Source organism: Giraffa tippelskirchi, chromosome 13 (assembly GCF_054371585.1).
Source record: "Giraffa tippelskirchi isolate mGirTip1 chromosome 13, T2T-mGirTip1v1.2.pri, whole genome shotgun sequence".
NCBI classification, from domain to species: Eukaryota; Metazoa; Chordata; class Mammalia; order Artiodactyla; family Giraffidae; genus Giraffa; species Giraffa tippelskirchi.
Window position 1 is genome coordinate 4,364,458 of NC_137287.1, and position 20,852 is coordinate 4,385,309.

The following is a 20,852-nucleotide window of genomic DNA, read 5'->3' on the forward strand; positions in this document are numbered from 1 at the left end:
CATGGAAAGGGACTGTGCCAGGTGGCGAAGAAAGGACAGGAAGGGCACTCTTGTCAAGGGGAACAGCTTGAGCTCAGGAGCCGAATTAGTGGGCGCGAGGGGAGACAGTATTCTATTCTTGTTGAACTGAAATAAAAAAGCCCAGAGCTCCTTGGTGGCTGAATAGGTCAACCTAAGAAGAGTCTAAAACGCCTGTTACAAACAAAAAAGGCTGAAGACAAAAGGGGCCTATTTTTACACGTTTTTAAAATACTGAGAAAAAAATTCAGGATGGATTCTGGATGGTTTTCATTGTCTTCTTACACTTACCTTTTTTGAAACAACAAAAAAATTTTTAAATAATTGCTGGCATCACCTGCCGCCCATGCACGCCTGTGTCTGCAGGGGGCGCACTGGCGCCCACCGTCCCTCCGCCAGGGCAGTGGGCGGGGCCTCCCGGGCCAGTGTGGAACTGACGACTGGCGGGATGGGCTGTCTATTACGGCGTCCCGCCCCCCCCCCCCGCCCTACGTCACATGACGCAGCCCATCATGGCGGTGGGAGCGCGGCCGCCGGGGCCCGCGGCTCCGCAGAGCGGATGCCGTTGCTGCTGCTGAGAGGCGGCGGCGGCGCGGGCGGGAAGGATGGTGTTTCCGAGGTCGGAGCGGTGGGCGCGGACCAGGAGCTGGGCTGAGGTGTGGCCGAAGCGACGCGTGCCCGAGAGCAGCCGGCGCGGGTGCCCCTGAGGCAGTGGAGGGAGGCAGGACCGACCGAGGGACAGACCGACGGACAGGAGGGAAGGCGGCCCGAGAGCCGGCCCCCGGGGCCGCGCGGCGGGCGAGATGCCGGGGCCCCCGCCGCCGCCGCTGCTGCTGCTGCTGCTCCTGGCGGTGGGCCGCGCCGGGGCCGCGCCACTTCCGCAAACAGGTGCAGGTGAGTGGGCCCGGGGCGGGGACCCGGCGGCGGGGGGCGGCCGGGGAGGAGGTGGCGCGCCCGGCCCGGCCTCGGCGCCGAGGGAGCGGCGGGCCTGCCCGGGGCGGGAGGCCCGGCGAAGCCGTGATGAGGGAGCTTCTGCCGCAGGGGCGTGAGGTGGGGGCGGGATGCCTCTCCAGGGCCGAAGCGGGGGCGAGGCGCTGCGGATGGGGCTCGGGGGGCTGGGGGGGCTGCGAGCCGGGCGGCAGCCACCAGCACCTCCCCGGCGTAGGCTGCGGTCCCGGCTCTGGACCTGTTGCCCGACGGTCCCCAGCCTACATCGCTTCCCGGCAGTTCTGCTTCCTTTCCCAGATGGCACCTGCCTCCTGTGCTTTTTCCCCCTTCACATCTTATAATAAGAACCGTTTCTTAGCCCTGATAGTACTTGTAAATGCAGATGACTTTGGAGAGCTGCGCAGAGTTTCCTTCGCTCCCTGCAACTTGTTCCGAAGTTGTCAATTGATTTCAAAACGCTGTGCTTTTTATTCGAATTGGATCTCTGGGGATGAGAAGGAAGCAGCTCTATAAATATCTTTATTTTAGGAAGCCAGTGATTAGAGTAGCAACCTTTGAATAACTATTGTGATGGCCCACGGGGTGATTGAAGTTTCTATTTTAGCTATGTCAGTGTGTGATTTTATTTTAATTTTTCTCCCATCGTTTTCGTTTGTGGTTTATTTTCCCCGATAAAACTTCAATACAGGAAAGCAACTCAAGTTGGATAATTTTTTTTAAGCAAAAAAATAATCTAGGCTAATTTGCCATTATCATCTGCTGCTGATCTTTGAATTGAGAGGAGACTGAAATTTCACAGAATCATGGAATTTTAGAAATGGAAGAGGCCTTAAAGAAAATTTAGTCCAATTTTTATCGTTTTGCAGTTGAAGATAGTGAGGCCCTGGGGGTCCAATGACCTACCCAAGGTGACACAGCTAAATTGTAGGTGGAGCCACAAGTAAAACCCAGGTCTTAGATTCCCCTAGTTGTATGATTTTTCTGCTTTACCATATCAAGTCTCTTAACTGTTTAGAATACTCTTGAGGTCAAGAGTTATTTTAGAATGATGTTAATTGGGTACAGAATGTGGAAGGTACTGTCTCTAGTAAAGACATTTTTCAAGCACATCTACAATGGAAGCTAAATGTAATTGTTTCCAGAGACACACCAGGTTATGTCATTGAGTGTCCTTTAGTGGAATGTTAACTGTTATCATTGTAACATATAGTGTATCACTAAATTTCTGCCACTGCCTTAAATCAAATATTTGTGAGGTGAATGCTGTTTTCTGATCTGATAGATAAGAAGAGCGAACATTATGAGGAGTGTGTAGGCAGCCCAGGTAAGAGTCCCAGAAAGTACCTGGGAAGTTATAAAAGACTATAGAGAGGAATGTCAGCGTTGATATTGAAAGATATTCATGGTGAAATGGAAAATTAGCAGTAGAATAGGATAGTGGATAAAGAATATGCATGCAGAAGGGATTCAGGAAGTGTCCAGATGACTTTGCACTTCATCAAACTTTTACATATTTTGAAAAACAGATTCTATGTAGGAACCTTTGGAAATGTGTCTGCCTATAAATCTCTCAACATGTATTTTATTCCCTTCTTTTAATATTTTATGGAGGTATGAGTCTCAAAAAATTGACGTTTTTGTTGGAGTGGTGTAAAACAAAGCAATCAGGAAAATTAATCCGTAAATAGAAATATCAAATCTTGGCATTAAAAAAACAAAGAGCTATTTGGTGACATATAGCAGCTCTTGTAGATTTTCCCTTCGTGTTCGTTGCTTGGAGGGTGTTAATGGTGAGACTTGCGACATGTGGATGACAAGTACCTGCCAGGGTTAAATAATTGGGAAGGATGCACAATCTCACATAGATCTGGGAGTCTGTATTTCCGTTCAAAAGAGGTTTTTAATACTGATAATGGAGATGGATTCTTGACCAAGATGATTTAAATCAAGAGGAATAAAGAAACCTTTGAGCTACTCCTGATAAGTGAGCTCGATGATCAAGAAAGAGGAAGCCTTCTGGAACATACATGGGAGATAAAAGAACAGTTAAACACTGAAAACAGTAACTCGCAAGCTTTTGATTAACTGGGGTCCTGTACTGCTTACGCAGGGAAGTCTGACCACTTTCAGATTCCGAGTAGATCCATTGCATTGGGTCTTTGCCCCCTTGGTCTTACTGCTGCTTGGAGTTCTAACTAGTTAATAGTGCCTTGGAGAAAGCATGGCTTACCAACAATAGGTTGGAAAAATCCTTTGCCATGGGGAAATGAGATGGTTAACTAAAATTTGGCTTTTAAATCGAAGTTCGTTTATCCAAAGATTTCTTTGTCATCCAAAATCGTTTCTAGATTCTGAAGTTGAAAAAAAGATCATTTACCCATCAGTCACAGTGAGCTTTGTGAATATGCAGATTGCTTTTGCCATCAGGCACGAAGGCATTTCTTGGTTGAATTTGGGGGCGTGCGGTGGATCTCTTTATCAGTTACGTCCCTTATGTCCTCCCTGGGGTGGGGGCTCCTTTTCTGAGAATCTGTATTTCTGCAAAGACTGGTCCTCACTTAGGAAGCTTGCATAAAGAGAGGAAGTCCACTGTTATTTACACACACACACTTCAGTGGGGGCTCCTTTTCTGAGAATCTGTATTTCTGCAAGAGCTGGTCCTCAGTTAGGAAGCTTACGTAAAGAGAAGTCCACTGTTTTTTTACACACGCTCTTCAGTTACCAAATGTTTTTTATACACACACATGCATTTCAGTTACCAAACTAAGATTACAGTTAAGTCATTCCTACCTTTCTTCTCTTGGAAAATACTTAGGTGCCTTTTGCAAGGCTCTCTGAATTCACATCATAAAGAAAGATGGGGTTCACAGGAGGCATTCCTCCGAGTCTACCGCTCGTTATTAATATCAGGATAGTGGTGAGATTGGGAAACCCACTTGCATTGTTCTGTGGCATGTTAGGTCACAGAACACAGAGGAAGCTTTTAGCAGCTCTAGATACAGGACCTCACGGAAGTTTGTGAAGCCGGTGGGACTCAGCTACTGATTAAACAGTAGCTTGTGAAACCTGGGCTTTTATTTGAGATTAAACAAACAAGCTTGTGTCTTGAAAAAGATTTCTGAAGTAAAGGAAGTGGTCTCTAAAGTGTGAATTTTTGTTTGTTTTAACAGCTTCTGAGAAATAAAAATTATTTTCAACAGGTTTTCCGTGCAGATTCTTGTCAGGCTACATGGCTGTGAGGCTTGAGATCTGATTTAGGCTGGAAACGCTGTTAATTGCTTTCAATTGCTGATACTTTGGGGTTAAATAAGTACTCTTATTTGTCTAGTAATAGGAAATAGGGCCAGCAACTTTGTACCATCAACATTGAAGTTATCAAATCTCTGAAGTTTTGCTAACTGTTGATGCAGTTCTCTTGAAATTTAGAGTCCTTGGGCCCTCTGTGTCTCCTGTGGGCATAGACATAGATAGCAGCTGTATATCTAATAATAAAAAAAAAACCACCCTGTAATGCAAATGTCACATAGGGGACGGCCAGGGTTGTGAAATGGTTAAACAGACAAGTCCTCAAAAAAGTCCTTACAGGTGGGCAGATAAAAAGAATCCAACTTTTCAGCCCAGTTGGGAGTAAAATTCATGCACCAATCCCAGGAGGAGCAGGTCCTGCAGCCAGAACTTGGCCTTTGGAGTTGGTCTGGGTGTGAGACCTTCTTCTGCCGCTTCAGTAGCTTTTAAGACCTTAGCCCGTCACTCGACCTCTCCAAGCTTCTTAGTACTCACTCAACTTTTAAAAAGGGATGGTGATGATATTTACCTAAGGGGTTGCTGTCACGTGGTAGCCATGTTTGCTACAGGTCAGGCCCTTGACAACGTAGATTTCTTTGTAGATTTGGTGGGTCATCATCGAGTGACTAATGGTAGGTGCTGTTGTCAAAGAAGGAACTCAGCATGGGAGCCGCTTAAACATGGAGTGCCTAAAACTTACAGATGTTAAAAAAAAAGTCTTTGTTTCTCGAAATAACAAGTTGTGATGGGTGAAGGTGAGACCCTTTAGAGAGAAATCTGGCTTACTGAAGTATGATCTATAGGCTGCTGTTGTTGCTTCTTGAAATTCACAGCCTTGGGGAATTATGCTAGAAATTTTTAAGATGGTCTGGATCAGCATGCTTTTATATAATAAACCTGTTTTTGAATGTCAAGATGACTAAAGCTCTTGGATGTGAACGACTGCTGGTTTTAACTTATTTAAAGGAACTACGGCAATCTAAGTTGGTCTGATCCCAAACAAAAATTGTACACTCAAAGAAAGCATCTGTGAAGGCAGCAGGTTCACCTGGGCTGTGCTCGGACCAGCCCAGGGCTGAGGTTTCCCCTTAGAAAATGTCATTCGGAGAGATGAACATGACAGACTTGCTTTCTCTCTCTCACTCACTCTTAAAATCGTGTGTTTTTGCAGGCTTCTAGCATTGCTTCACTCCGAAATTTTTATTTATTACTCAGACACCGGGGAAGGGATATTATAGAAAGGAGAAGCTGGACAAGCATTCCTGGTCGAAAACAGACTACTGTATCTGAGGTGGTTTTTAGACTCAAATGTCTATTTTTCTGTGACTCCTCATATGAAGATGCTGTAAGAACTCTGAGGAAATGCAGTGAAATCTGTGCCGGGGCAAAACATTGGAGTGAAGTATTTTTAAATTGTAGCGAATGACTAATTTGGAACCATGCCTTGGCATTACAGTTATTTGCCACAGAGAGAACAGGCATATCAGAAAAATAACCTCAATCTTTCACAAGAAGGTTCTGTGCAGAGGTTAGCTCAGTGCAGAGATTACGAATTTCATTTGACTTTATTGTGATTCAAGTGGGGAAACATGAGAACATCTGATGCCAAGCGTCTCAGGTACCTGAACCCGCAACCCGGTGTGCGCCTTTCCTCCTCTGAAAGCCTCAGCCGTTTCTCCCCCGGCGGCCTAAGAGCGCTTTGCTTCCCTTCTGCCTCCCTGGGGTTTCAGCCGGCTGGTGGTAAACCTTCCATTTTGTTTTTGGCAGCTTGGCACATTTTGCATTTTACTATGTTATGTTTGTTTTAAAAGGCTGGAGTTACCATCAGATCAGACAAACGTGTCACAACCAGCTGCTGGGGTGGGGCTGGGGTAGCCCCCGGCCTCCAGCCTGCAGCCCTCGCTTGAGCAGCGTTGGGCAGGGAGGTCATCACAGCCACGTTGGGCAGGGAGGTCATCACAGCCGCGTTGGGCAGGGAGGTCATCACAGCCGCGGTGGGCAGGGAGGTCATCACAGCCGCGTTGGGCAGGGAGGTCATCACAGCCGCGTTGGGCAGGGAGGTCATCACAGCCGCGGTGGGCAGGGAGGTCATCACAGCCGCGGTGGGCAGGGAGGTCATCACAGCCGCGGTGGGCAGGGAGGTCATCACAGCCGCGGTGGGCAGGGAGGTCATCACAGCCGCGGTGGGCAGGGAGGTCATCACAGCCGCGGTGGGCAGGGAGGTCATCACAGCCGCGGTGGGCAGGGAGGTCATCACAGCCGCGTTTCTGCTGCCCTGCCCTCTGCTCACTCCGCTTCACCGCACTCTTTTTTTTGGCTGCACCAAGAGGCCTGTGTGATCTTAGTTCCTTGGCCAGGAGTGGAACCTGGGCCCTCTGCAGTGGAAGGGGCAGTCTTAACCTCTGGACTGCCAGGGAATTCCCCTCAAGGCACTTTCTTACCAGCTAAATTGATCTGCTCAGAGTTTGCAGAATATGCTGTTGCGATTCCCATCTTCCAGTGCTTCACATTCTGTTTGCAGTTGCCTGACTCTTCCCCTTGTGTCTCTTAAGTGCTGTCATCTCTTTGTCTTTTCTGTTTTTTTAAACCTCTCTCCAACCTCAGTTTCCCTACTAAGACCTTTTTCTTTGCCCAGGCTTAGTGATTGCTGGACTTCCCTGGTGGCTCAGATGGTAAAGAATCCGCCTATAATGCGGGAGACCTGGGTTTGATTCCTGGGTCGGGAAGATCCCCCGGAGAAGGGAATGGCAACCCACTGCAGTAATTTTGCCTGGAGAAGTCCATGGACAGAGGATTCTGGAGGGCTACACTCCATGGGGTCACACAGAGTTGGACACGACTGAGCGACTAACACTTTAGTGTTTGCTACCCCTAATGAACTCTTAGAGTGTCCCCTTGTGGGGCAAGAGCTTCCAGGGGATGCAGGATGAAAACGTGGGAAGTGGTTTTTTTTGACATTGGAACTTTTAAATTTATTTTCATTTCATCCTTAAAAAATGTTGACTTTCATGAAGGTATAGAATACATTGATACACTAATGCATTTGTATGATTTTGTAAACAAATTTACAAGAAATGGAAGAAACACAGAGAAAACTTACTGGTGAGCTGTGTCATCAAAAAAGGTTTGGGTTTGTGGTGCAAGTGTACCCTGTGCATTTACCAAATACTACCTTTTTTTAAAAAAATTATATATTGGGGTGTAGTTGATTTACAATGTTATGTTAGTTTCAGGTGTATAGCAAAGTGATTCAGTTATACATACAGCTATTCTTTTCCAAATTCTTTTCCCATTTAGCTTATTACAGTATACTGAGTAAGGTTCCCTGTGCTCTACAGTAGGTCCTTGTTCCTTATCTATTTTAAATATGTGTGAATGTGTTAATCGCAGATTCCTAGTTTATCTCTCCCCCTGCCTTTCCGTGGTGGCTCAAACAAAGAATCTGCCTGCAATGCAAGAGACCAGAGTTCAATCCCTGGGTCAGGATCGCCTGGAGAAGGAAATGGCTACCCACTCCAGTATCTTTGCTGGGAGAATTCCATGGACAGAGGAGCCTGGCCAGGCTACAGAGCATGAGGTTGCAAAGAGTCAGACACGACTTTGAGTGACTGACACTGCCTTTTCCTACCACCTGCTGTAAATCCTGTCTCTTCACCTGGATTGCAAGCCTCAGTATTGCTCGTGTTTGCATGGTATCCCACATTTAGTTGAAGTTTGTGGGTGATGCTGAAGTTTGATGAAGGTGCTGGAGAACTGAGTTCCCCAGACCAGTACTCGAGTGTCCAGTGTCCAGTAAGAGGAGAGGGTGTCAGCTTAGAGCCTCTCATTCTCCCACAAACTTTACCTTCATCCAGCTCTGTCCCTCACCCGAAAGGAGGCCGTTACAGTTGTTTTATTTTTAGTTGTAAATTTTTTCTTTTAGAACAATTCTAGATTTATAGGAAAGTTGCAGAGATGGTACAAAGAGTCCCTGTGTATCCTTTGTCTGGTTTTCCCTTTTGACACTTGTAACAACGAGGAGCTGGTTCTAATGCATGATTCTTAACCAGCGCCCAGACTTGACCAGGTTTCTTTCCTGCCTCCCTCATGTCCCTTTTCTTGTTTGAGGATCCCCCGTGTGTCTGGTCGTCACATCTCCTCCGGTCTGTTCCCTGTTTTTGGTGATCTTGACACTGTGAGGAGTACTGGTCAGGTGTCCTGTACTCCCCCAGCCGGTGCGCGTTTGATGTTTGTCTCGGGATGGGGCTGGGAGTCTGTGTCTCTGTGGGAGGAAGCCCCCAGAGTGACACTGCTGTTCTCATCACATCATATCCAGGGTCTGTGCTCTCCAGACGCCGGGGCTCTGATCCCTTGGCTGAGGCGCGGTTTGTCCGCTGCTGCTGCTGCTGCTGCCGCCGGTCACACACCCCCTTCTCCTTGCCGCGTGTGTGCCCGGCCCCCGCGAGTGACTCGCCACCTCCTTGAGGGGGAAGTACCTATGGAAGTTACTCAGGATTCTGTGTAGGAGATTTAACTGTTCCTCCCCGTGTATTTCCTTGTTCAATTATTTATATCAGTATGCACATGAGGATATTGATTTTTACGCTTTGGGTTATAATTCAATACTGTTACTTATTTTGCTGCTTAAATGGGCCGTTGGGAGCTCTCTCAGTTGGCGCCTGTGTCCTGCAGACACATACGCATCTTTTTTTTCTTTTTCCAAGCACTTCCTTATTTTCCGGCACTGTGAGAAGCTATGGGCTCACCTGCTCCAGTCCATGTCTCACGGGGCTTCTTTTTATTGGAGGGTGATATTAGAAACCGGGATCTGGGCCCCGGATTTGCCCACCGCTACTGCGATGTTTATAACAGGGTTTTGATCCTCTGCTTCCTATACCTGATGCCAGGTGCTGGGAAAAGAGAGCGAGCGAGGAATTTGGAGGGACCAAGGGCCTCTTAGGGAGGGATGGATGACTGGGACGGACCCTGTGCGTGTTGGACCCTGTCACTTGGCCACCTTTTAACTTTTTCTTAACACCATCGTAAACACTACACATCCCATGCTTGTGGTATAATGGTACTGGCAAGAAGTTATTTTTATTTTTAGAGCAAATATTATCGTTGGAAGCTTTTATTTACTCTCTCCAAGAGAGCCTCATCTAGAAGAAGATGAGGGAAACCTTTTAAGCTTAAGGCTACAGTTAGAATTCCTCAGGGAGTCTTAGCAGCTTTGGAAATTGTTGAATGGGATTATAGGCAGCTCCTTTAATTGATGAAAGTTCAGATGAAATGTCCAGTGGCAAGTCACTTGAAGAGCACAAAGGGCTGGAGTCTTGCTTTGATCTTTTTACAGAGCTTATGGTTTCTTTTCATTTTTTTATTATGGAAAATTTCAAACACACACAGAAGTAGAATAATTAATATAACGAACCCTCACGTGCCTGTCACCCAGCATCAGCAGCTTTAAATTTATAATGTTGTTCACTTGCACCTTTTTCACCTGCCTGGCGGCCCCTGTTGGTTTGATATCAGTCCTGGCCACAGTATCAGTTCAGCTGAAAATGTTTCAGGAAGAAGTAAAGCTGTTTTCATAAAACAGAATCACTCACATCGAGATCAGCTGGGTTGGGATTCTGGAGGCTGGCCCAGAAATCTGCATTTGTAATACTTTCTGGTGATTTCTCCAGCCCCACAACACGAAATGCTTGGTCGTGCTGCACGCGCGTTCAGTTGTTAAGTCGTGTCCGACTCTTTGCGACCTCCTGTACTGTAGCCCGCCAGGCTCCTCCTCTGTGTATGGGGTTCCCCAGGCAAGAACAGTGGACTGGATTGCCATTCCTTCCTCCAGGGTATCTTCCCGACCCAGGGATCGAACCCCTGTCTCCTGTGTGTCCTGCCTTGGCAGGCAGATTCTTTCTCACTGAGCCACCTGGGAAACCTGTCTTCTACTAGAGATGAGAGAATATCAGTTATTTAATAGAAACTTGTCGACTTGGGGAGCTTGTGAGGCTCAAGGAAGGAAGAACAATTTAAAATTAAAAAATTAATGTCAACGCCTAAGATCTGAAGAGATCTCTGCTCCTGATCACCGTACGTGAATATTGTTCTGAGGAATCTTCCTGTGAGAAGTTATGTGTGCTATAACCACAAAGGAATGTAAAAACTTCAGGGCAGAACACACACCACCTACCACTCCAAAGGCCTTCCCCCCACCCCGTAACTTTAACCCTTTCTCTGGGAGTCAGTGTAAATAATAACCTCCTTACATTTTATAAGTACTCTGTATAAGTCATCAGTAAAAGAGCTGTGAGCTGGTAGCCTGACGGTCAGCTGCCAGTGCTGTGAGCCGAGCACCTCGTGGCGCGGACGGGCCTGCCAGGCCTGCCAGGCCTCGGCCTGCTGTGGCCCAGACTGGCAAGGAGACTCAGCTCGAGCAGGTAGAACTCAGGACGCTCCCGGCTCCCCAGGTGACAGGCGTGCACGTCGTGTGACAGCCCCTGACTCTCGACCTACAGGGCAGCAGTGCAGGATGATAACCATGTCGTTAACATTTTGCTATGAAAAAGTTAGTTTTTCTCAGCAGGTTCCTTTTGGAATACCCTCATATTTGTAGCCCATTTTATATTTTTCAACAGGTAACTTTTTTTTTAAAAGTTGATGTATTTTAATGTATTTGCTGTGAGTGTATTGATATGCAAAATATGATGAGAAAGAAAACTCAAAATGCTTCAGTGTGACAACTGTGTAAGGTGGGTTTGATTAAGAACATCATAGACCCACACACTAACTAGTACAGATAATTCTGGACTTTTTTTTTTGCAACATACATGCCTTACATAGGAGAAAATTTCATTTTAAGCATCTAGGCTAGTGATTTTTGAGGGAGAAGTTGCTCTTACCCAAAAGTGAAACCACTGTGGTGTCATTTTTAAAAACTCGTGGTTTTTTTTTTTTTTTCCTCTTTGAGGTCTGTGTTCAAAGTCCATCCTGATAATGTCTTTTTTTCCCCCTTTTGCTACACTGGACAGGAGGCTTGCATTAACGTGCTGTAACTGCAGCCTATAATTATGGTGAGTGAATCTCTAAGCCTTTCTGGACCTAGAAGCCAGAGGTGGATGAGTTTGCAGTTATTCTTCACATTTAAAATATCTCCTCTGACCAACCAGTAATTGTAAAATTCTGTAATTTCAGCTTCTTACTGCAAAACTGAAGGTTGTGATCTACTGGTTACCTCTCAGATTAGCCTCTGAATCTAAAGCATCTTTCACGCTGCAGATTCTTCCTCAGAACCCTCCATAAATTCAACCTGCGCTCCTTTCAGCAGGAAAAAAAAATTCCTTTTCCCAGGGCTGCCTGGCAGCGTGCCTCCTGGAGCGGTTCAGTGTCAGCAGCGAGTGTTACTTTCCAAGGATGCAGCCTGCTGGTTCCGGGCCCAGAACCCCCCACCCCCACCCCCGACTCTGACTTCAGACCGTTATTAAAACGCAGCGCACCCGGACACTGATTGCTGGTGAGGCACTGAAAAATAACAAACTTAACGAAAATAGTGCCCTGGGAACACTCCACCAGAGGCCTGCTGCCGGGGCACACTCCAGAGTCTGTAATTCAACTTGGTTTGCTTAAAAAAAAAAAAAAAGTTCAATAAAAGTTCTGATAACCAGTTTTCACTATTTTTCACTCACTGTTCAAGTGAGACACTTGGTGGACTCATCCAGTTTCGGACTTACAGAGTCTGCGTGTGTGGGACTCCAGAGCTGAAAGGCCAGTTCACAGGGGAGGGAGGTGAGGCCCAGAGAAGGGAAGCAGTCAGTTCAACGCCGGGGAGCCCGTCAGAGCCCGACTCTACTGTACCTGAGGGAAGCTGACGTCCGGCCCGCCCAGGCCTCAGGCGCTCTGCCTCATTCTTACAGGACTCTTTGATTAGAGTGATGTGCATGGAGTGGCTACTCCCAGTGATTTTTCCTCTGGGTATTTATTTCTGTTTTTTTATCTGAAAGTCCTGGGTGAAATTCAAAGGTACCTATTGTTTAGTTGATCCTTGAAATAGTAAAGATAGTTCCTTACAGAGTTAGGAAACTGACATGCTGACTTCTGTAATAAGGCTCAGAAAAGCACATTCATATTTAATTTTTTTTTTTTTTAATTTGTGAGAACAACCACTGTCCCCTCTGAGTTGAGTTGCAGTGTTTAATTAAAGGTGATAAAAAATATTTCTGACTTGAAAGAAATATAATGATAAACTTGTAAATACTCACTTGTGAACACGAAAAATACTTTAGGTGCTGTGATTAAATCAGTGCTGTTGTGGAGGCCTGGACCCTGTCAGGAGTCTTTTGGAGGCCGTGGATCCCAAGAAGAATGCTGGTGAGCAGATGGCTTGTGTATACATGGTGAAGAGTCTTGGGCAGGGGTCAGGAAATGTGCGTGGCGTCCTGGACGTGTTTTCCTCAGCTCCGTAAGACCAGCGCCTTAATGGGTGCCCTCGACCTGTGCTTACTCAGCTCTGCTTCCTTCCAGGGCTCAGGCAGCCACAGCAGCTTCCTGATTCTCTCCTGGACCCTCTTAGCAGTTCAGTTCAGTCACTCAGTTGTGTCTGACTGTTTGCGACCCCGTGAACCGCCGCACGCCAGGCTTCCCTGTCTATCACCAACTCCCGGAGTCCACCCAAACTCATGTCCATTGAGTCAGTGATGCCATCCAACCATCTCATCCTCTGTTGCCCCCTTCTCCTGCCCTCAGTCTTTTCCACCATCAGGGTCTTTTCAAATGAGTCAGCTCTTCGCATCAGTTAGCCAAAGTATTGGAGTTTCAGCTTCAACATCAGAGCTTCCAATGAACACCCAGGACTGATCTCTTTTAGGATGGACTGGTTGGATCTCCTTGCAGTCCAAGGGACTCTCAAGAGTCTTCTCCAGCACCACAGTTCAAAAGCATCAATTCTTCAGCGCTCAGCCTTCTTCATAGTCCAACTCTCACATCCATACATGACCACTGGAAAAACCATAGCCTTGACTAGACGGACTTTTGTTTGCAAAGTAATGTCTCTGCTTTTTAATATGCTGTCTAGTTGGTCATTACTTTCCTTCTAGGGAGTAAGCGTCTTTTAATTTCATGGCTGCAATCACCATCTGCAGTGATTTTGAAGCCCAAAAAAATAAAGTCAGCCACTGTTTCCACTGTTTCCCCATGTATTTCCCATGAAGTGATGGGACCGGATGCCATGATCTTAGTTTTCTGAATGTTGAGCTTTAAGCCAACGTTTTCACTCTCTTTCACTTTCATCAAGAGGCTTTTTAGTTCTTCTTCACTTTCTGCCATAAGGGTGGTGTCATCTGCATATCTGAGGTTATTGATATTTCTCCCAGCAATCTTGATTCCAGCTTGTGCTTCCTCCAGCCCAGCGTTTCTCATGATGTACTCTGGATATAAGTTAAATAAGCAGGGTGACAATGTACAGCCTTGATGTACTCCTTTTCCTATTTGAAACCAGTCTGTTTTTCCATGTCCAGTTCTAACTGTTGCTTCCTGACCTGCATACAGGTTTCTCAAGAGGCAGGTCAAGTGGCCTGGTATTCCCATCTCCTTCAGAATTTTCCACAGTTTATTGTGATCCACACAGTCAAAGGCTTTGGCATAGTCAATAAAGCAGAAATAGATGTTTTTCTGAAACTCTCTTGCTTTTTCGATGATCCAGCGGATGTTGGTTTACTTAGATGACTATTGAACGTGTATATTTTTGTGCATCATAGCTTTATTCTACTTTTGAATAACTTTGTTAGTATAAGTTCTCAGTACGGTTCAGTTCAGTCGCTCAGTCATGTCCGACTCTTTGCGACTCTATGGACTGCAGCAAACCAGGCCTCCCTGTCCGTCACCAACTCCCTGAGCTTGCTCAAACTCATGTCCATTGAGTTGGTGATGCCATCCAACCATCTAATTCTCTGCCGTCACCTTCTTCTCCCACTTTCAGTCTTTTCCAGCTTCAGGGTCTTTTCAAATGAATGTGCTCTTCACGTCAGATGGCCAAAGTATTGGAGTTTCAGCAGTTCTTCCAATGAATATTCAGGACTGATTTCCTTTAGGATGGACTGGTTGGATCTCCTTGCAGTCCAAGGGACTCAGGAGTAGTTTAAAAAAAAAAAGAAGCAAACCAGTCTTTCAGTTCTTCTGCTACTGATCACCGTATTTCTTCCCACGTCACTTTCTAAACGCCGTTTCATTTCTTTTGCTACTGATCACCGTATTTCTTCCCACGTCACTTTCTAAATGCCGTCCTCCCCTGCGTTCCGTGCAGCGTGGACCCCGTGTCTCCATCTGCCTCCACAGCCTCTTTCCTGTTTGACGCTGTTCTTCATCCCCTTCCTTACATTTTGTCCCCACCCCAGCCCCTCTGTTTTCTGTTCCCTTCCCCATGTGCTCTCTGTTTGTATAAGTTAATGCATGTGGATGTTTTTTTAAGTGAAAGTGTTCCGGGGCTTATGATAAAAATAGCCCAGTGAGCCCCTGTCCTGTCCTGTCCATCCTCATCCCCACTCTCTGCTCCCCCCTCATCTTGCTGAAGAACAGGCTTAACCCACTGTTTCTTGCTCTAAGTAGATACTGAGTTTCTACCGTGGGAGAGGAGAATGTACGTTCTCATACACTTCTCCCCTTCTCAGCATCCTTATTTACACTTCTTGGTTAAATCAGTGTTCAGCATCCGTATTTTTATGACTACAGATTATTCACAGCTGGCCCTATCGTGTTTCTGATGATTAAATTTCTCCAACATCTTTTGTCTTTCTTGGACGTTGTCATTTCCTGAGTTTTTTGTGAATGTGTCATTTGTTTGTCCCACGCTCCTCTGCAGGAGTTGACTCTCCCCTCGGCGGCTTTGGCTGGGCCAGGCCCGGGCAGTGGCTCTGCTGCCAGGCCCATGGCACCTGATCTCCTGCCTGCGTTCCCTCGGTTCCCCTCCTGGGATGGGAGCTTTGAGGACTTCCTCTCTCCATCCCGGAAAGTGGCAAGGCGACTTGGCGTGAGTCTTTGCCATTCGCCCCACTCATCCAGAGAGGTGCTCCATGGGTCTCTTGAATCTGGAGAGTGGTGTAGTTCCAGAAGAATCTCATCACACATTAAAAAACATTCCTTTTCCCTTCCTTCTGGGACTTCTCTTAGTTCCGTGCTGGGCTCCTGGGAAGGAGTCTCAACACTCCTTTTTGCTCATGTCTCGTCTCTTCAGTGCTACTGTGTGGCTTTGTTTTTTTTCTGTTACATTTTATTTCCAGCAGTTTTCCCTCCCCACCCCCTTCCAAATAGCATCTTCTCATGAGTATAGTATCTCCTGTTATTTCTGAGGTTACTAATTATAGTTTTGTAGTAGTTTTCTTTTTTTTTTTTTGTTAACCCTTGTATCGTCTGCCTCCTTCAAGTCCCTTTTTCTGTCTTGGGGTCCGTCACTTGCTTTGACCTTTTTTCAGGAGGGTTTTCTCAGCTGTCAGGTCGTCTTTGAGAGCCTGCCTGTGTTGAAGAGTGAGGGGCACTGATGGGAGGTCCTCCACGACCCTTCCCCTCACACTCTGTGTCGCCTCTGCCCCCACTGCCCTGCAGTGAGGCGTGGCTCCCCCTCCCCACTCACCGGGCATCACCCCGTGGGAGCTCTGTGACCTGGAGAAGCAGCTCTGCCTCTCCAAGGCTCAGCTTCTTCTCTTTAGAGTGGGCTTCAGATGGACCCCCCCAAAGGCTGGGTGAGATTGAAACAGTGCCTGGAACACAGTAAGCACCGCTGAGTGTTAGCTGTTTTCCTAACCACCTGGGGCCAAACCACCATCATTTCTCATGTGAATTCCCTAATATCAGAATGTGTTCCCTGATTACTTGACAATCTCCTCTGCTTTATTTTTCCACATTGCTCATCACCATCCCAGGTACTGTATACTTTTTAATTTGCTTGTGGCCCATCTCCCTGTGTGAGAGCATAAGCCGTGAGTGCAGAGGCTCTGTTCTTCCCGCTCCCGGGCTTCTGAAACCTGCAGCAGTGCCTGTCCTGCAGGAGACGCTTGGTGAATACTTGCTGAATGAGCCAACATCTTGGGGGTTGGGTCGCTTCCTGATGGGTGAACTTCACAGATGGGTGATGGAATAGCCGTTTCCTGAGAGACACGCGGTCCCCAGGACTCCTCTAATTATCTGTAGGTCTCTTGTCTTGGGCTGGACACCTGAGTGTCTGGAAACACCTAGTTGTGTTGGGTTCAATTGTAATTGGGTTTATTTTTCTGTATAATACAAAGACAAAATCAGTGGGCGTTACCAGATAGGAAACCCTCAGTACTGTTCGCTTGATGCTCTGCAGAACCTTGTCCACTGGTGCAAGCAGTTTCTGGCTTAGTTATGAAGGTAGCACCTTATTGTGGAGAATTGTGAACATTTGTGAGAGCAGAAGAGTACAGTGAATTTTCTGTACCCCTGCCCCATCCGTGCATCCCTTTGGCCAGTCCAGCAGCATCCGGACACCATCTGCTTCCTCTCTGAAGAGAGAAGTTTTAAACATACTTTGCCTGAAAATGTGTTTTAATTATATTGGCAAGAGTTTAAGTTAGACCTTAGGAATTCTGTCAGAAAGATTCTAAGACCATTGGCTCCATCAAGGTGTTGTAGGAAATTTTAGAGAAACAGGTGGGCACGTTTTTCTAGGATGTTATGGTCAGCTCTGCCTGGGCAGTAAGGAGCATCTAGGTCATCTCTCATGTCTTTTTTGGCCTTTTTATGCAGAAAGTGTATTAGCTAAGTGTTGTGAACACAGTACTGCCATTGACTTGCCTGCACGGTGCTACGGGCTTCAGGGGAGTCGCGTGGGAAGACAGAAGGTCCTTCCCCTGACGTGAGCGGCGCCCTGAGGGGCCAGCTGTGAGGGGCGCAGCCGTGGGAGACCGGCTCTGGGTTCCGCTCCACAGACCGGTGCTGCCTGCTGGTGAGCTGGCTTCCTGGACCACAGGGAGGTCCTGACTCAGAGTGTTACAGACATCTGACACCGCGGATGACGCCGCACATCAACTATGCTGTCAACGTAATTGAGATCCTGGTTCGTAAAGCATGGTTCCTCCTGCCATTTTGCTGTGGTGTGGGGCCCCGGCGGTCTGGCGGGAGTCTTCTAAACCTGGCGTTCCCTTGGCCAAGCCATGCTGCCATGCCACTGTAGCTCTTACGTGGCAGCCTCCGTCCTAGTCGGTGTTTTTAAAACGGGAATGAAACGAACCTCTGATAACAGATTTTATTGGAAACGGCTGAGAGAAACAGCAGCTTCATCTGAAATGACCTCATTCCCAGGTGCTCAAAGCGCACCACCTCTCTGCAGGTGTGGGAGAATGGGGGCTGAGCTGACGTTGGGAATGGGTTTTGAACAAGGAGAGCACTTCACTGATGAACACACAGCGTGGTGTGTTCTGGGCTGTTGATGTCCTGGCTTTGGGGTCTTTGTGGAACCTCTGATCCATCCGCTTTGTTGTCAGCACACTGCTTACTATTCTGTGCGGTGGGTATATTTAGTGCTGGGCTTCACTTGCCCTTCCTCATATTAGAGATCATTGGGGAGAGTCTAGAGTGTTGAATGCTATTATAAATAGGTGTATTGTTACATTGAGAGGCCAGGAAAACCTTTAGTGACTGAAGAGTCCATGTTCAGGAAACCGTTAGGATGGATGGGTCTGTAATCTTGAGGCGTTAAATAAAAATGTGTGATCTGCTCTGATGGTCCGAATGTTTTTCCTCGAGTAGTATGATGATAATTCATTCGACTCGTCTCCAGGGAGGAGAGCTACTTGTCAGGATGTTGGAAAAGGAAGATGGACTGGATGTCAGGACCAGTTTGGAAGACTGCCGGTCCTTCGCTTCCCTGAGTTCTGCCTGGTCCGTCCGGTGGGCACCAGCTTTAATTATCAAGTGAACACCTGAGTGTCTCACGCGTATCTCCTGAGGGTGAGGGTGGAGAGCAGAAGGGTGATGCGTGTGTCTGACACTCACCCTAACGGCCATTCAGTCCGTTCCCATTTTCACACCATGGCGTCCATCCTGGGAAGCCACGAGGAAGGGGGAAGGCAGCGGATGCTCGTCTCTGGTGCCGACAAGGAGGGGTCCCCTGCCAGAGGAGACGCTGTTCCTGAATTAATCCGTTCACGGTGTTAGGGGCCGGACTGAGCCCCCTCCAACTTGGGAAGGTGACTGACTGTATCGGAGGACCAGGCCTTTGAAGAAGTGACTGTGTTAGAAACGAGGCTGTTAGCTGCTAACCCAGTGTGCCTGGGGTCCTCCCACGAACAGGAAATTTGAAGACAGAGCCATCGGGGATCCTCGCTCAGAGGAAGGCCCGTGCGAGGACGCGGCGAGAAGACGACCATGGTCTGCAGGCCCCGGGGGAGGCCGCAGAAGGAGGCAGCCCCGCCGACCCTGGGGCTTGGGCTTCCAGCCTGCAGGGTGTGCGGTGGTCGAGTTTTGCTGTGGAAACTGCCTGGCCGTGGTAGTCCGTTACGGGGGCCTGGGCAGACTGACGGCCCGCGTTTAGACCCACGCAGACTTGGCATTGTGTCTTCGAAGGCAGCCGTCAGGGTTCCCGTTCCCAGTGTCAGTGGAGGCCCCAGGGGCTCAGCGCGCCAGCCCGGGAGGCTCTTGTGTGCAGGGCCCTCCCCGCGTCCAGCGCCCCCGGGGCCCATGTCAGAGAGGGGGCCTCCGAGCCTCCTGCTGTCGCCGGGCGAGACCACTCTGGCGGCTTCGTGGGAGAGGAGACATGCGGAGAGCGGGGCCTGTGGGACAGATACTCGTCATCACGGGAGAACCGGGTTCGGGGAAACCCAGTTGTTAAGAAAACATGGAAGAGTTTTGCGGCTAAACACGCATTGCAGAACGGACCGGTGAAGAGTGTGGGGGGAGTTGTGTGTGAGCTGAGCAGCGGGTGGTGACCTGTGACCGGGCTGGGGGGCCCAGGCTGTGGACATAGAGTGTGTGGTGATGGCGAGAATCTTTGCCGAGTAAGAGCCCAAGTTGCTGCAGGAATGCGCCTTTTTGGTCCTGTTTGTTTGACCCTGAAAGGCTGAATTTATCCTGTTAACCGGTAGGTTTAGGATGGATTTTGGGGCAGGGGGGAGAGGGTGAACTTGAAGGCTGAGGGGACAGAGGGTCCATCTGAAAGGCCTGGGAGCGTCTCTGCTCCGGGTGGAGAGCCTGGCCGGGGTCTGGAGGGCCAGGGACTCTGCACGGCTGGTTAAGGAGCTTGGACTTCAGGCTGATGACCCGGGACCCCCACTGTTGAGACGTGTGAGAACAGAGCACCTCCTGGCGTCCTCCCTGGAGGTGCCCTCTGTGCTCCCCTGCTGACCTTGTGTGACACTGTCCCGACCTGTTCTGTTTCTGTCTGGGTTTTTTTTATTGTTTTCATTTAAACATACGGCCTGCGGATGGGTTAAACCGAACGCCCATCCCGAATTCATGCACTGAAACCCTAACCTCTGATAACTCAGAGTGTGACCTGATTTGCAGGCAGGGTCTTACAGAGATGACGAGGTGAAGATGAGGTCGTGAGGAGGGCTGTGGTTCAGCATGACCGTGTCCTTGTGCGCAGGGGAAATTTGGACACAGAGATAGACAGGCGCTGGAGGAAGGCCGTGTGAAGATGCCGGGGAGCCGCAGGCTGCGTCCCACATCCCCGCGGAACCAGCCCTGCCCACCCTTCATCTGGGGCTTGCAGCCTCCAGAATTGTCTGTGCCAGTTCGTATTCCATGACAGCATTTCTAGCAAACTAACACGCGGATTGTAAATTGTTATATCTACTTTTTTTTCCTATTTAAGATTTACTTAATAGATGTGAAGAAATTATTTAATAAATGAAAAACTTCAAACATACACAAGACCAGACAGGGGCTACAGTGAGTTCCCACATACGTACCTTTCACCCAGCTTGAATCCGCTGGAAGCCAGCTTGCTTCATACTACCCCCATCACTTTCTCTACCCTCATACTATCTTGAAGCGAATTTCAGACATAGCTAAGTAGGTCACTATCTGTAAGAGGTTAAGACTACTCTTAAAAACAAAAGCATTACCACTCTCTTCCTGGGAGAACTAAATCATGCTTCTCTCATACGTTCACTTGTCAGCGCACAGATTTCCAGCTGTCTCAGTGTTGGCATTTTTTTTATGGTTTTGATGTTTCAGATGACACCTGTACATTGCACTTGGTTGGTATGTCTTTCTTAGACTCTCTTCTAGTTCCTTCTTCATTGTTCTTTCTCTCTCCTTGTAATTCATCAGGTTTTTCTCCTTGAGTGTTTTTCGTAGCCTGAGTTCTGCTGGTTATGTTCTTGTTATGGAATTCAATACATTCCACTATTCTTTTTATTTCCGGTTGGTATTTAGACCTAGAGGCTTGGTCAGATCCAGGTTTGATGTTTTGTTACTTTTGGACTGTTTTGTTTTGGCAGCACTGCTGTAGTGGGTGATGGTGTGTTTTTCCATCTGGAGGCACATAATGTCAGATTGTCTTTTTGCATCATTGTTGTTCAGTCGCTAAGTTGTGTCCAGCTGTTTGCAATCCTGTGAACTGCAGCACACCAGGTTTCCATGTCCTTCACTGTCTCCTGGAGTTTGGTCAGATT

At 47.8% G+C, this 20,852-nt stretch overlaps 1 protein-coding gene across 3 annotated transcripts in view; it reads left to right on the forward strand.

Annotated features, from left to right (window-relative positions):
* The first annotated feature begins 513 nt into the window (after positions 1-513).
* Positions 514-20,852, forward strand: part of LMTK2 (lemur tyrosine kinase 2) — a 75,014-nt gene continuing 54,675 nt past the window's right edge. For 2 of the 3 annotated variants that reach the window (XM_081552914.1, XM_081552916.1), the window contains exon 1: positions 514-912. In XM_081552914.1, the coding sequence (XP_081409040.1) occupies positions 822-912 (91 nt within the window). In that variant the 5' untranslated portion in view covers positions 514-821. The remainder of the gene's footprint in view (positions 913-20,852) is intronic. The other variant, XM_081552915.1, reaches the window with a different exon arrangement.